This window comes from Rhea pennata, chromosome 17 (genome assembly GCF_028389875.1).
Source record: "Rhea pennata isolate bPtePen1 chromosome 17, bPtePen1.pri, whole genome shotgun sequence".
NCBI classification, from domain to species: domain Eukaryota; kingdom Metazoa; phylum Chordata; class Aves; order Rheiformes; family Rheidae; genus Rhea; species Rhea pennata.
This window is the reverse complement of record NC_084679.1, coordinates 15,123,564-15,137,219: the sequence shown is the minus strand read 5'-3', so window position 1 is coordinate 15,137,219 and position 13,656 is coordinate 15,123,564. Positions and strand designations below refer to the sequence as shown.

Here is a 13,656-nt window from a genome sequence, read left to right as displayed (position 1 = left end):
CCTTCCTGTTTGAAAGAGAGTTCCTGCTAAAGAACTTCACGTTCCCTCCTCTTGGGAATTACATTTTGTTTCCCCCAGTAAGTTCTACGGTGAAACGATTGCTATCTTTTGGGGGAAGGGAGGAGAATTGTCTTGTGGATGATACTGCAAAGACTTTATCCCTTGAACAATAGAAAGGCTTGAGCTAGAAATGGCAGACCCTCTCAGCTGAAAAGCTGTCACATCCTCTCTTTTTGTCCTGTGCTAATAAAATACTCTGTTTACTTGCTGCAGCGCTAGTGAGTACTGCCTTTATACTCATAACTACGCAACTGTCACTATGCCAGGAATCTGCTGGTAAAATTAGCTTTTGTTTTACCAGTGCATTAATTAGCCGTAGTGCTCAGTTCAACTCCATGGCAAAAAAGTGATTGGTTTATCCTGTATTCATGATCTATTTTTATAGTACTGACTTATGCTATATACTAGCATTTTGAGACCTATCATGTTAGTAGTAGAATCAGAGCTGCAGTTGGTCTAGGCAGTGTTTTCTGATTTTGGTTTATGAGCCGTTTATAATTGTGATGGACTCAACAGATAGCGATGTTCATCTTTTTAGTAAAAAGACATCTTTATGCACTTCAGATAAGGCATTGGCCTAGTTTAAAACATAAACCTCGTTTTGTCAGCGTGGTGGCACCTGTATAAAGCCTGTGATAATGAGTGCCATTAAATAATGTAGTTCTTACAGAGCTGTATGGTAGAGCTTCGTGATGGGGCTTTGGCTTGGGCTTACAGCCTCTTCTATGGTATATTCTTTCTCTGCTACTCATAATTCTGCACAAATTCATCTAAAAGGTATGTATGTATGTATATTACAACAAACTTTGTTTTCACTTCCTGTCTTTCGTTCCAGGTGAAGCTGCCAGTGTAATTCAATTTGGTAAATCAGCCAAGCGATCGCCAGAGTCAACTCAAATTGGGCAGTATGGGAACGGCTTGAAATCGTAGGTATAACAAAAGCCAGCCTCCTGAAATTACGGAGGTTTGAGTTGAGATAGTAAATGTAATTTTTGCTTGGGGGTACATTCCCCCCCTCCCCCCAAATAACACATGCAGAAAAAATACATACAAAGAGCTGCTAGCCTGTTAAGGGATTATAGATACTGTGTTTTGGTAGACATATACTATATGAACATCATCTTTATTTCTTCAGTGGCAAAGAAGCCTGTCCAAAGCCTGTGGCAATATTTTTGTGTGATATTTAGGTGATGCAGAGCTGGAAAAAATTATTAAAGAGCAGGAGAACAAATACTTAATACGCCTACAGAAGAGCATGGTAGTGATGCAGCCTCTTACTAGGAGAGTTCTCTGGTGCTAGCCTTAAACTCTCTTTTTTGTATCTGAGAATTGCATGGAGGAGAAAAGGAAGTGGGTAGAAAGAATCAGAAGGTGGGTAGGATTAAGTGGCAGAGAATCAGAAGCGGGAAATCTTAATAGTTAGTGGGGGCTAGCTTAGGAGAGCGGCCTTTGCTGTAGTAACCTGGTATTTTAACAGAGAGTTTCCATGGCAGAGTCCAGTTGACTGCTCTGGCTTGGCTCTTCTGGTTTGTGCTGGTGGTGTCTTTGTGGCTTGATGATGTATATTCATCCTACTCTGAGAAATCTGGAGTTCTGTTGATATGTAGAGGGAAAAGTATGGAATCGTGCAGTATCAGTTCAGCTGCAGTGCAGGACAGATCCGTGGCCATTCTTAATCACGAGTGAGGAACATACTATGTACAGCCAACTAATGTAAACTGAAGCAAATATATGTGAAAGGTGAGATTTGGTATCAAATTAAGCTAATCTACAGAGAACTAAACTGCCAGAGCATTGATTTTTTTTTTTTTTTTTTTTTGGTACAGTGTTGTTTTTTTTTCTGTTAGTTTTGGAATAAGCACTGGTGTTATCAGAGGAGTTTGAATGATAGGGTAACAGGAGGAGGGGGACAGCACTACTGGGGATAGAGTTGGGGAGGAAGATGTGACTGTGCCTTTTAGTGACAACTACTTCAGCTGAAATGTCAAACTTTGCCTTTCAAGGTAGACACTAGGAAATAAATTCCATCTCCCTGAAACTAGTCTGCTGCTACTCATTCTATGTACAGTGAAATAAACTGCATATTCACGTTCCCAATGTGCTTGCATTTATACTGATATATTGGAAGGCTATTACCACAGCTTGCTTTTTTTTCTTTTTTTTTATTTAAAAAAGCAGACTCATTCTTTTGAACTTTCCTCGTAGTGTGAGCCTTTATTTCTGTATCGTTTCATTATGGCTAGTGTTAAATGTTTTATGGAATGAATTTAGGAAACATTTGATCATATGCAAATGTCTGGATTTAGATCCTTTTTATAAGGAGCGAGATATTTAGGCCAAAATTATGTTTTCTTTTTCATCTCATCTGGTTTTAGCATTTCAGAACTGAACGTAATGGGAGGAAACCATGGGCACCTCAATCTTTGTAGTGTATGGCAAAGAAACAAATCCTACAACACCTTCTAAATTGTGTTGTGCATCAGATGTAATGTAGTCTGAACTTTGTCTCTAGGGGTTCCATGCGGATTGGGAAGGATTTTATCCTGTTCACGAAGAAGGACAACACCATGACTTGCCTCTTCCTGTCACGGACATTTCATGAGGAAGAAGGCATTGATGAGGTTTGCACATACTTTGTAATGAAAGAAAATGGTGAATGCTCCCTCATCTGAGCTTCTCAGCTCTCAGAAGAATGTACCAACATTGATTTCAACTGTGATGTTACATGTATAGTTTTCTCTTAGTGATACCCTTGTAGGGGGTATACAAATTCTTAAAAGATTTTTGCCTTTTGATTTTTGTTCTATTTGAAAGATCTCCAAACTACTGCGAGTTTGTAGGGCTTGCTGTAAACGCTTAATGTTGCTCATCCTTAATTCAGGATATGTCAAGACCTCTTGCATTCTACTTCTCCCATAAAGTTTGATTTTGAGGCGTATTTAAGTTTATTGTTTCAATTTGAATTTCTCTAGCGAGCCAAAGGTGGTGGTCATACCGCCCATAGGTGTCAGAAGTTCCCAAACATCTGTTCTTTTGCATCTTCTCCAACATTGTTATGCTCTATACAAAATTTTATCATGAAAGTATTTTTGTATTTAAGCATGATAATTTTGCAGGCATGACTGATACTAAAAGTTTTGAACTTACCCTGGTTTAGTGTCTAACATAAGCATTTTTCGTTGTGGTGGTGGAATGAGCTCTACAATGGAACTGTTGAGGGAGAAGTATTAGTGGCCAACTAATGGCTGAAACAAATTGGGAACAGTCGTGTAGCTCCATAATGGTTCTGGAGCCAGAGATTTTGACTCAGACTGGATCTTTAAAGGAAGGGACTCGCTCTCCTTGTTCAGCTACTACAATACATAATTCTATCTCTGTTTTTTTTTTTGGTTCAAACAGAAAACACCAATAGCGCTATTAAAAACCTGTACAAATTATAAAAAGAGCAAGATCAGGACAAATATGAGTATATGAGTGAAGGATACACGAGTTCAGGATAGCAGTTAAGCACAGAGGTTGATGTTTGAAGAAGCAAAGTTTAGGGGTTTTGCTAGTATTATGAAAGCTCTAACAAGAGGAAGAAAGACACAACTGAGCAGCCCCCTGTGTGAGCAGCCAAGTACGGTCATGACAGTGTTTAATTTGGGAGTTCTTGTACTGAAGTAATACCAAAATCTATCTCTGCTTTTCTCTGTCTGTTAAGGTGATACTCTGCAGGGTAGTAACACAAACGATGCTCTCCTGCTGCTCGATCTTCCTCCATGCTTCATTCGGCGTTCTTACTACTTTGTAAACATCACAGCTGTTTAAGCTACACCATCTTCATAAAGTTTAATATGGAACTTTAATATACGTTTGTTCTTGGTGACTTTGTTGTCCCTTTAAGGGCTTTTAAGACAAAATTGTGCAGCCGTAATTCTGTGCTGATGTTTTGAAGAGCCACGCTGTTAGAGAGGCTGGACATGAGAACTCAAAGATTTCCAGTAATTAAGCATTTCACTGACCAGGGGTGGCTGAGCAAAATTATTTCTTTTTGTTCACATAGCATACCTGAATTGAGTTGGTAATGATGAGTACAGTTCCTTTGATTTGTTTCTAGCTCAAAAATAGTAATTAGTCATCTGCTCAGCTTGAAGAAGAAAACTAAGTGAACTATGGAGACCCAAAGTTAAAAAAGCAAACAAAAATATCCCAAAAGTCTTTGTGCTGCATAACTGAATCAAGACACTTTTGGGGTTTATCAATAAAGGAATAGGGAACTTGTTCTAGTTGAACTTATTTAAATATATGGAGAAGTCAGAATTCTGTCACCATTTGTCTTGTCTCACCTGTATGAGAGTTATGGTAGCATTTCTAAGCCTTTGAAAGATATTAAAATGGAAACCCAGTCGTAGCTGAGGAAAGCACAGCCTTAGCTGGTGTAAACTGGCTTAATTTCACAGACTTGCACAGACTTAAAGCAACTGAGTCGCTGGCTAACCAAGATGATGTGGAGAATTACTAAATTCTATTTAGGACAAATTATTGAAGGGATTAGATGCTGTTCAGGGTCAATAGCATATAGATACAGTTGTATACATAAAGATGCTGTAGAAAGGTTGGAAAAGAAGGGTCCTTGAGCATTTTACAGACATACAAACCACTGAAAAGTTAGGAAGGACACTTGCAATACCTGGAGGGCCATCAGAAGGAACATGTTCACTTAGACGTGAGCCACAGAGATGGCTGACTCAAGTACACAAGTCTAAATCACTATTGTTACGGTCTGATCTGCAGGTCATTGTTCCCTTGCCCACGTGGAATGCACGGAATCGAGAGCCTGTGACTGACAACATGGAGAAGTTTGCTATTGAGACTGAGCTAATTTACAAGTATTCCCCTTTCAAGTCAGAGCAGGAAGTGATGGAGCAGTTTAACAAGATCTGTGGAGAAAAAGGTGAAGTATATATGCTGCTTTTCATGGGCAAGGGGTTCAACTGTTGAGTGGGGCACACCTGATAAACTTTGTTGCTTGCTCAGGCACACTGGTGATCATCTTTAACCTCAAACTAATGGATAATGGAGAGCCAGAGCTAGATGTGACTTCTGACCTCCGAGATATTCAGATGGCAGAAACACCCCCAGAGGGAACGTAAGTGTAGCAGTATTACGGGTGTCGGGATTCTGATCAAATTATACGTAGGGTTTGCTGGATAGATCATGTTTGCTTATGTTTTTAGAAACTTCTTTTTCTGAGTGTGAATTGGAGAATCTAGAAGTTCTTTATTTGGAATGCGTAGTTACAAACAGGTCACAGGCGTTACGGCTGTGCTCTTGGTGGGAATTTCTGCATTGACTTGTCTCAGCCTAGTCAAAGCAGCAAACTCAATACTCTTCTCTAGCTATTGTAAAGCAGAGGGACCCCTCCACTACAGAACTACTTTTCTAGACTCATCAGAGAAGTATGTCCCAGAATGACAGCCTGTCATGGGTCTGTCCCTTTCTTAAACTGGTGTTCTGTTTTGTGGTTAAATGCACACTGACAAAATTTGTGATGCTGTCAAAACTCAGTGAATGAATGACACTGTTGAATACAGATGTTACGTTCAGTGGAGTATATTAACTCTTTGGGGGAACACAGGTAGCTCCTTGAATTCCTTTAAGAGGAAGGAGAAGGATGTGCTCAGAGGAGCAGAGGACTCAGTTTAGGCAGAGCTAAGTGTTTGCTTAGCTCCTCAGGGAAGAATTCTGTTATGAGTCTTCTGGAAGCTTTGTTCACTTGCAGCCTGAAAAGAAAAGGAAAAACTGGGCTAAACCAACTGAATGGTTGATTAAATCCCATAGCTCCATTTGGCCTACCTAGATAAATTCACCTTTTTTTGGGGGGGGGGGAGATTACGTGCTCTGTCCTAAAATTGTTTCTTTCCTACAGAAATACAATTTATAACACCATGTACGTAGCTATATTTGTATGTAATGGCTTGATGTTACTGAGTACAAAGGTGCAACAAACTCCTTGGGGACCTTTGGGAATCAAATATGCTTCTCAGTTTATTTAGGGCATGCTGGTGAGTTTTTATGATCACCACTGATAACTAGAAGGAGCTGCTTCCCACTGACCTTGTGATACTGTTCCTGTGTTTGATCTGTGTAATTTCTGTTGGAGCACACTCTTACCCTTCAGTTAGTAAGAAGAATGTACTGGGAAGCTGGCGCTTACTTAGTGCTATGTGGTCCAGTTTATAGATTTGACTGCTATTCGATAAGGTATGCTTTTTTTATCCAGCTGTATGCAAACATCCTTTTCAAGCTGCAGGAATATGTGCATAGAAATATTTTTGTCACTGTAAAATACACAATTAAAAATCTGTGGAAGACATAAATGAGGAAGTGAAAGAAAAGCCACACTTAATCTACCTGCATGACGATTAAAATAAAAGCCTTTGCTTTTACATTAGCTCTCTTGCTGAAGGTTGTAGCTTTGGCGTATCTTGAAATAGCTGCTTACTTTTGTTCAGATTGTGCCCTTCCATTGATTTTAAAGGGAGTCTCATGCTGAAAGCTCGGATGGTAACATTTGAAGTTGAACAAGGCAAATCCTGTCATAGGTGTCTAAAGTCCAAGGTCCATGATGATCAGCGTGGGAGGTGTTTGGGTCTGGGGAGTATTTCTGTTGATCAGATGGAACCTGGACAACAGTTCTCAGGAACTAAGAACCTTGCAGACTTTGTCAGTGGAGGAACTCGTTCATTTGATTTGGCTAGAGGAGGAGGCTCTGTTGTGAAGGTAGTTTATCTGGGCTCCTCTTAATTGGGGAGGAATTAAGGGGGAAAAACGTGAAGTAAAGGAGAAAGGGAATGCAGCCTGAAGGAGACAAAGATGAAGTCTTTGATGAAGGAGAGATGACTCAAGGGATGAACTGATGTTGTCGATTCTGGGCTATGTGGACCTAATTGGGAAAGTAGGTCTTCTAAAAGGAAACGCTGAACAAACGGCCTGGTTTCTGTAAGTGTTCCTTTCCTGCAGAAAGCCTGAGCGTCGCTCCTTCCGTGCCTATGCTGCTGTGCTTTACATTGATCCCAGGATGAGGATCTTCATAAACGGACACAAAGTACAAACCAAGAGACTTTCATGCTGCCTGTACAAGCCAAGGTAAAAGTTGTGACTCAAAGTCTACATACGTACGTGAGGCTCTTCAGTGTTTCCTTACAGAAAGGTGTTAGTGTTTTGCTCTCTAGGTGTACCTTGCATAAGCCCCTGTTAAAGCTACAGAAACAGATTGTAGTAGAATGGGACGTTGACATTATGGGAAAGGGGGTAAATAACGAAATTCTAACGTTTTTGAAAATCACACCAAAGCAAGCACAAAAATGAAGGTATTGGTTACTCAAAATGCCACATCCATACATACCTGTTGGATAACTGTTTTTTACGTAGGACAGAGAAATTCATATGGTGTATACTAGAATTATTACAGAAGTGAAAACAGATTGATCATTTTGACACAGTTTGCTTTGAAAATTATTATTTGTGTGTGTGTGTGTAGCTGATTTAGATTTGAATAGAGATTGGGAAAGATCTGTCCCTGTCTTCCTTTTAAACATAGCAAATTTGAAAGTGAGCTGGGGTATGCTCTCAGTTGGTGTAATAGGGACTGAAAAAGGGTTATAAGATTGAGAGGGTGGGGGAAGAGAAAGTATATTTATGCCTGTTCTGTCCCTAGGAGCATATAGATTGCGTTCTAGGTGACTTAACATGATTTGTCTTAATAGAGTACTATTAATATCATAGAATATTTTAGGGATTCTTTTAATCATGCATTTTGGACTTTGTTGGACATACTGAACAGTCTAGGCCCAGTATCAACCTGCAGAGTACTGCTTATTACTGACCAGAATCAGATGTCAAGCCACCAATTACTATCTTTTGAACCTGGCCAACTTTCAGCTTACGTAATGGTCTGCCAAGTTCATACTTATTCAGCTTTTTAAATGAGAATATGAAAAGTAGTATCAGAAGCCTTACTGAAGGCAAGTGAGATTAAACCACAGCTCTCCCCATGTTGACCTGGCTAGTGATTTCAGTGTAGAAAATGGTTAGGTTGGTCCAGCATGATTTGCCCCGATAAATTCTAATTTTGCAGATAGGGAATTTCTTACGCTCTTGAATTTCTGCCTGCAGTTTACCCATGTGTGAATGCCACATCTGCCTAAAGCCCTATTGCAGGGAAGATGGCAAATCAGTCCATTCTGAGGACAAAGTTGGTACTCTTTTGCAACTATTCATGATCTCTTTATTTTTTCCTCTGAGGAAAAAAGCCCATTTACATCTATTTAATGGGCTTTGAGAACTCTGATGTTTAATACTACTATCCTGGACTGACATAAGGGCTCTGATTTATTTTATAGGAGGCAGGGGGGACTGATGGGTATAGCAGTCAGCCTGTCCCTCTGGTGTTTGTTATGTTGTCAAGATCTGTTCAAGAGAATTGTCTTTAGGAGGTGGTAGCTCCTGTCTTCTTTATAGGCTGTAAATCAGTTCATTTCTAAGGGAAAGGCTTTTACAGTGGCTTGTCTACAAGTTAATTTTTGGTGTTAGAGAATGAAGAATAGAAATCTGTCGTGGGCTTTAGAATGTTTAAATATATTTCCTACAATTTCAGAGTAGTGCTTTTAGGCAGTCATAGCACTGTTCTACATCAGATTGTAGCTTGTCCCTTGAACAGGACACTTACTTTGCTGTTGTTATCTGTCCTTTTTGGAAGCTACCTTTTGTGGGTAGCAGAGTCAACTGTTAATGCAACCCACTTACGGTTGTACTCCTACATAGGAACTGTTACTCCCAGTTAGGTGGGAGTGGGCAATATCCATCCAGGTCGTGGAAGCAGTGGTTTCTCTTTTCAGATTAGCTCTGGTTCCCTTCTATCTTTAACAAAATATTGGTGAGAGAATTCTCTAGACCTGACATTAGTACCTTGCTACCTTTCTGGAACCTTCAAATTGCTGGTATCAGAGGCAAGCTAGTTTTATGCCAGCTTGTTGACCAGAGTTTACAGGTGTGATACTGGAGTGTCTCCCCCTCTGGAAGCTGCTTTTGTGTTTTGAAGGATTGCTTTCATCTGTTTTTTTCCATGGTAACTGTGAACTTTAGCAGTGCAGGCTGTGCAGATGAATGTAGTCAGGCTATTTTGCATGTCAATCTTTATGTATGCTATTTTCAGATAGATAATTGAATGGTCAGAGATCTTAGCGGACATCCGGTGTTGGTGACTGCAGCAGTACTGTATGCTGCTTTGCTTTCCTTGGCTGTTGCTGTGATTTACTGAACCATGTACAAGAGTTTCCCTTTAAGAGGGCGTGCTAAGGCAATTGTAATGAAGACGGAGGAATGTATCACATCATGCAGTAGTCTTGTCTATCAGGCAAGATAAACAAGACAAGATGCAGCTTATTTGCATGTTTGCTAGGTATGCTTTTCCAAACCATTTGAATATTGTCTTCCCTGGCTGTGATGACTTTGGTACTGGAAAAGAACATGAAACAGAAATGGCTGGGTGGTTCCTTTTTTCTTGAAGTGGTCGGTCTCTGGAACAGTATTTCTGGAAGCAGAAATACATACTAGTGGACTCTGTTTAGCTTACCATGTTATTGAACACTTGCAGACAGACAAAGCTGGTACTGGCAACTGTCTTGTACATGAGGGGTTTGGGATGATATCTCATGTTAACTCTCTATATTACCCTGCAATTGCCCCCTCTGCGTTTTGATGAAAAGAAGGTGGTGTATCTCTGCTGGTAAGAGAAAACTTCAATCACTTTGCTGCCTCAAAAGTTGGGCATGTTGAGACTTTTCATCTTCACCTTGTTTCTCCTGTTTGTTCTCAGGAAAGTAAGGCTGGATGTGGATGAGGTAATTTAATTGTGCCAACATGTTGAAAGCAGTTCTAGTTTACAGGACGTGTTCTGTCTCTTGGCCCAGGTAGCTTAAATCACTCTAAAGTGGATTTGAAAAGATTGCACCACCCAAAACCCAGGTCTCCTTCTCCTAACATGGTTGTTGGATGGTTCTTGGAAGAATTAGTGCCTGTCTGCCTTTCTTGCCAATAAGGAGGTCCCTGTGAATAGCAGAAAATAAGTTGCAGAGATAGACGACTTTTATGTGCTATATTGCACAAATTGGGCACGACCTGCACAAATGTAATCAAGTTGACTATTTGTGGTATGAATTTTCTGAACTTCAAAATAGGTGTTTTCTTTTAATGAGATTATTTGACATCTGTATCTACATCTGCAAATATCTGCCCATAGAAACATATCTAACTCTTTTCATCTATGCAGTGTGATTACTTATGGGTCTTGAGGGATTATCTGCCGTTTGGAGGGATCTTGTCTCTTACTAGGATCTGAACTCCTACATTAATGAGTTGGTCATTTAAGCCTTATGTCCTTATATACTTCCCCATCTCTGTAAAAACAGCGTTTCTAGTGATGTTTACTTTGGCTAAGGATTGGAGAGATCTGATCCCTTAAGCTTTCTTTTTTTCTATAAAGCTTTTTCAGGGATGGAATTTTCCTCTGGGTACATCCAAACCATTGTGTCTAAGGTGGCTTAGGTTCCTGCAGGCTCTGATCATCCTTCTTGTTGTTGTCTCTGCTTCCCCAACTACATGTGTCCATGTGGAGGTGACGTGTACTTGTGGACTTCTGCCTCTTTCACTCTGAAATAGTTTTAGTTAGATTGCAATCTGTATTTGATATGATCTAATGAGATCAAATGAGCCTCTGCAACTTCAGCACATTTTCCAAGGTTGTAAGCAGATTGTGTAGTGTATGAAAATGTTCTGAAACTTTAGAACTGAAACTTGAAGCTCTGCTCAGACCTTTACTAAATATTTTGCTACTCTGAGGCTTCAAAATGGGATGTAATTCTTGACAAACCAATTCTCTGCTTTGGTTTTCTTGTAAGAGCTATTCTTAGAGGTAATCTTGGAGGGTTGAGAGATACTGCTTGGATGCATGCACAGTGAGACTACACATTTTGGACAGTCATTTGAAGGAGAAAGGAAGGGTTATTTATGTGTAATGGGAGGTTATTGAGAAGCTTTCCATGTGTTCACTCCACCTTTCCACTTCTAAAGAATTTGTTCCTCTTTTCCCTGTAGAAAATTCCAAGGTTATGGACTATATTATACCCCAGCAGATCACGTTGGGGGCACTGTGGTTGATGTTATTGCTAAAGCATCTCTGACTTAAAAGGTTTGGCTAAGCACTTCCCAGTACCCTCGGTTACTCATACCTAAACCTCATTCTTCGTTTATTGAATCTTTTGAGAAGATTGGAGTAGCATGTGGAGGCTCTGTTCTCTAATAGAATGATCAAATCATGGTGTGACCTGACTGCTGAGGTTGCTGATTAATAAGTTTTGATCATCACAGGATGTACAAATATACTTCAAACCGTTTCAAGACTCGTGCGGAGCAAGAGGTGAAGAAAGCAGAGCACATGGCAAGGATAGGTGAGTCTTTGGGTTATCCATGCATCCTGCTTTTACTGTAGAGAAAGAAAGCACAGAAAGAGGCTACATTGTTGATATGACCTGAAATTGCTTGCTTTTGTGATCACTATGATTGCTTAGGAAATTTATTTTTACAGTGATTCCAGATGAACTAGTCTTACTGCAACACAGTGGGAGAAACTTCCATCATTCCTTAAGACTACTTCCTCTGAGGAGCAGATGTACAGAATAATCCCTACAGCTGTTTCTACCTGTTCTGTCTGAGGCCTTGCTAAGCTGCCTCCTTGTTAGCCCATAGTTCTGCCCTCATCTTTTGCATATCATTAACTACTTCTTTCTCTTTTCTTTCTGTTCCTTCTCTGTTGAGGCAGTCACCAAAAACTAGATTTTTATTTTACCAGTTAATATGGGTTGTTCTGTGTGTACAAGTGCATCCTGTTTGGGTTGTTTATTTTTTTTTTCAAGACATACCTTTTGTTTGTCCAGTCTTACCTTCCTCTCAAGTTCTGTAGTCTTTAGGAGAAAACCTATTTTGACATTATTGGATACTTAGCATATAGGTATTACATGAGCATATAAATGCTACATATAACCTTGTTAAACTTACCTAAATTTAGTGTATAAAGTAGCCTCCCTCATTCCTGATGGAGAAATTCCCTGGTGAAGGAAGAATCTTATAGCTGTAAGACGTGTTGACCATTCTTTTTGATAAATTTTGTAAATGGTGTTGCTGAGACATGTGCCTTCTCTTCCTGTGTCACAGCTGCTTTAGGTGTGCGCACATGCATTCAGATTAGATGTAACTTCAGGAGGATTCCAGGACCACATGCAACCTGTGCAAAGTGATAAAGAGGAATGTGCCTGTGACTCTTCCCAAACCAGTAGAGCAAAATTGTATAAATTGCTGTGTTCCTCCCCCTCTCATGAAGCACAATCTAACATTGTAGATTTGGAAGTATGTTGTTTAAGTCGTTTATCCATTGCGTGAGTTCCCATATATTAACTTTTTTTTAGATTGAGTGCTATAGCCAAAGTAGGTGTTCAGTACATTTGTATTCTCTTCAAGAAGGTGTAAATAACATGGCTCAAAACAGCCTGAGACCTTCATGATGTTTAAAAGATGAGCTTCTTGACACTGAAGAACACTGCCATTCGGTAGCCTGCTACCAAGAACTGATTCCCTTGACACTGATACTTTAACTTAGCCTTAGCACCAAAGCTACCTCTGGTAGTGGAAGTGAGTGCTGAACAAAGGGCTGTGAACATGGAGATGAAAACTAAAGGCAGATTTAAGAATGTTTTCTGCAAGGGTTGTTTATTAAAAGCCTCCAGATCTAAAATATTTTTACCATTAATCCTAGCTTCAGTGGCACAGATCTCAGTTATTTGTTTCTAGAGAAATTACCGTTTCATCTGTTATGAAGTGTATTTAATATATAAAGTAGTACTGCTTTTCTGCTCTTGGTAGAGAATATGTTTTTTGTTTTTTTTTTTTGTTTTGTTTTGTTTTTTATTATTACTAGCATATATTTCTGTGAGTATACACACCACTCTCATGAGGGATCTTCACGAGAGAAAGATTTGCAGTTTTTTCTTCTACTAGAGAAACTAGAGATGCATCATGAGAAATGTTTGTCATTTGAGCTAACCACAGTTCCACAATGTGCTGTGTCCATCTGTTAGAGATGTATTAGAATCCTTCATATTAAAGATTTGTCATTCCATCCATAGACACTTCTGGAATGCCATGAAAGGTTAGATTTAAATGGGCAGGGTAGTGTTCTGTATTGTTACCAGAAGATCTTTTTGTCACTTGATAGTGTCCTTCATACCAGAATTTGGCAGTTTAGCTGAGCTCCTGAAATGAAATAAAAGGATTGATACAAGTCAAGAAATAGCCTATGAGGTTATTGAAAGAAAGCCAATGATAATTGAAAGGTGACTACAAGACAAGAAAAATGTATGGGCAGCTACGGTTGTCAGTGACATGGCTGGTAGGTCTATGTTTACTACAGAGCCTGTATGCAAAACAAAATGGGTTTAGGAATTGGTATTCCAAAAGACCTGCAACGACTTGACATGCATCTGTTAATTCCCTGAGAAC

General features: G+C 39.6%; 1 protein-coding gene across 7 annotated transcripts in view; it reads left to right on the top strand.

Annotated features, from left to right (window-relative positions):
- The window catches only part of MORC2 (MORC family CW-type zinc finger 2), a 44,702-nt gene that overhangs the window by 10,673 nt on the left and 20,373 nt on the right, over positions 1-13,656 (top strand). For 6 of the 7 annotated variants that reach the window (XR_009960166.1, XM_062590118.1, XM_062590119.1 and 3 more), the window contains exons 5-10: positions 896-986; positions 2,573-2,681; positions 4,837-4,996; positions 5,080-5,191; positions 7,066-7,191; positions 11,473-11,552. Coding sequence is in view for 6 of the 7 variants with exons in the window: in XM_062590118.1 (XP_062446102.1) it covers positions 896-986; positions 2,573-2,681; positions 4,837-4,996; positions 5,080-5,191; positions 7,066-7,191; positions 11,473-11,552 (678 nt within the window). In the remaining variant the exon portion in view is untranslated. Of the gene's footprint in view, positions 1-895; positions 991-2,572; positions 2,682-4,836; positions 4,997-5,079; positions 5,192-7,065; positions 7,192-11,472; positions 11,553-13,656 lie in introns of those variants that run through there. The other variant, XM_062590121.1, reaches the window with a different exon arrangement.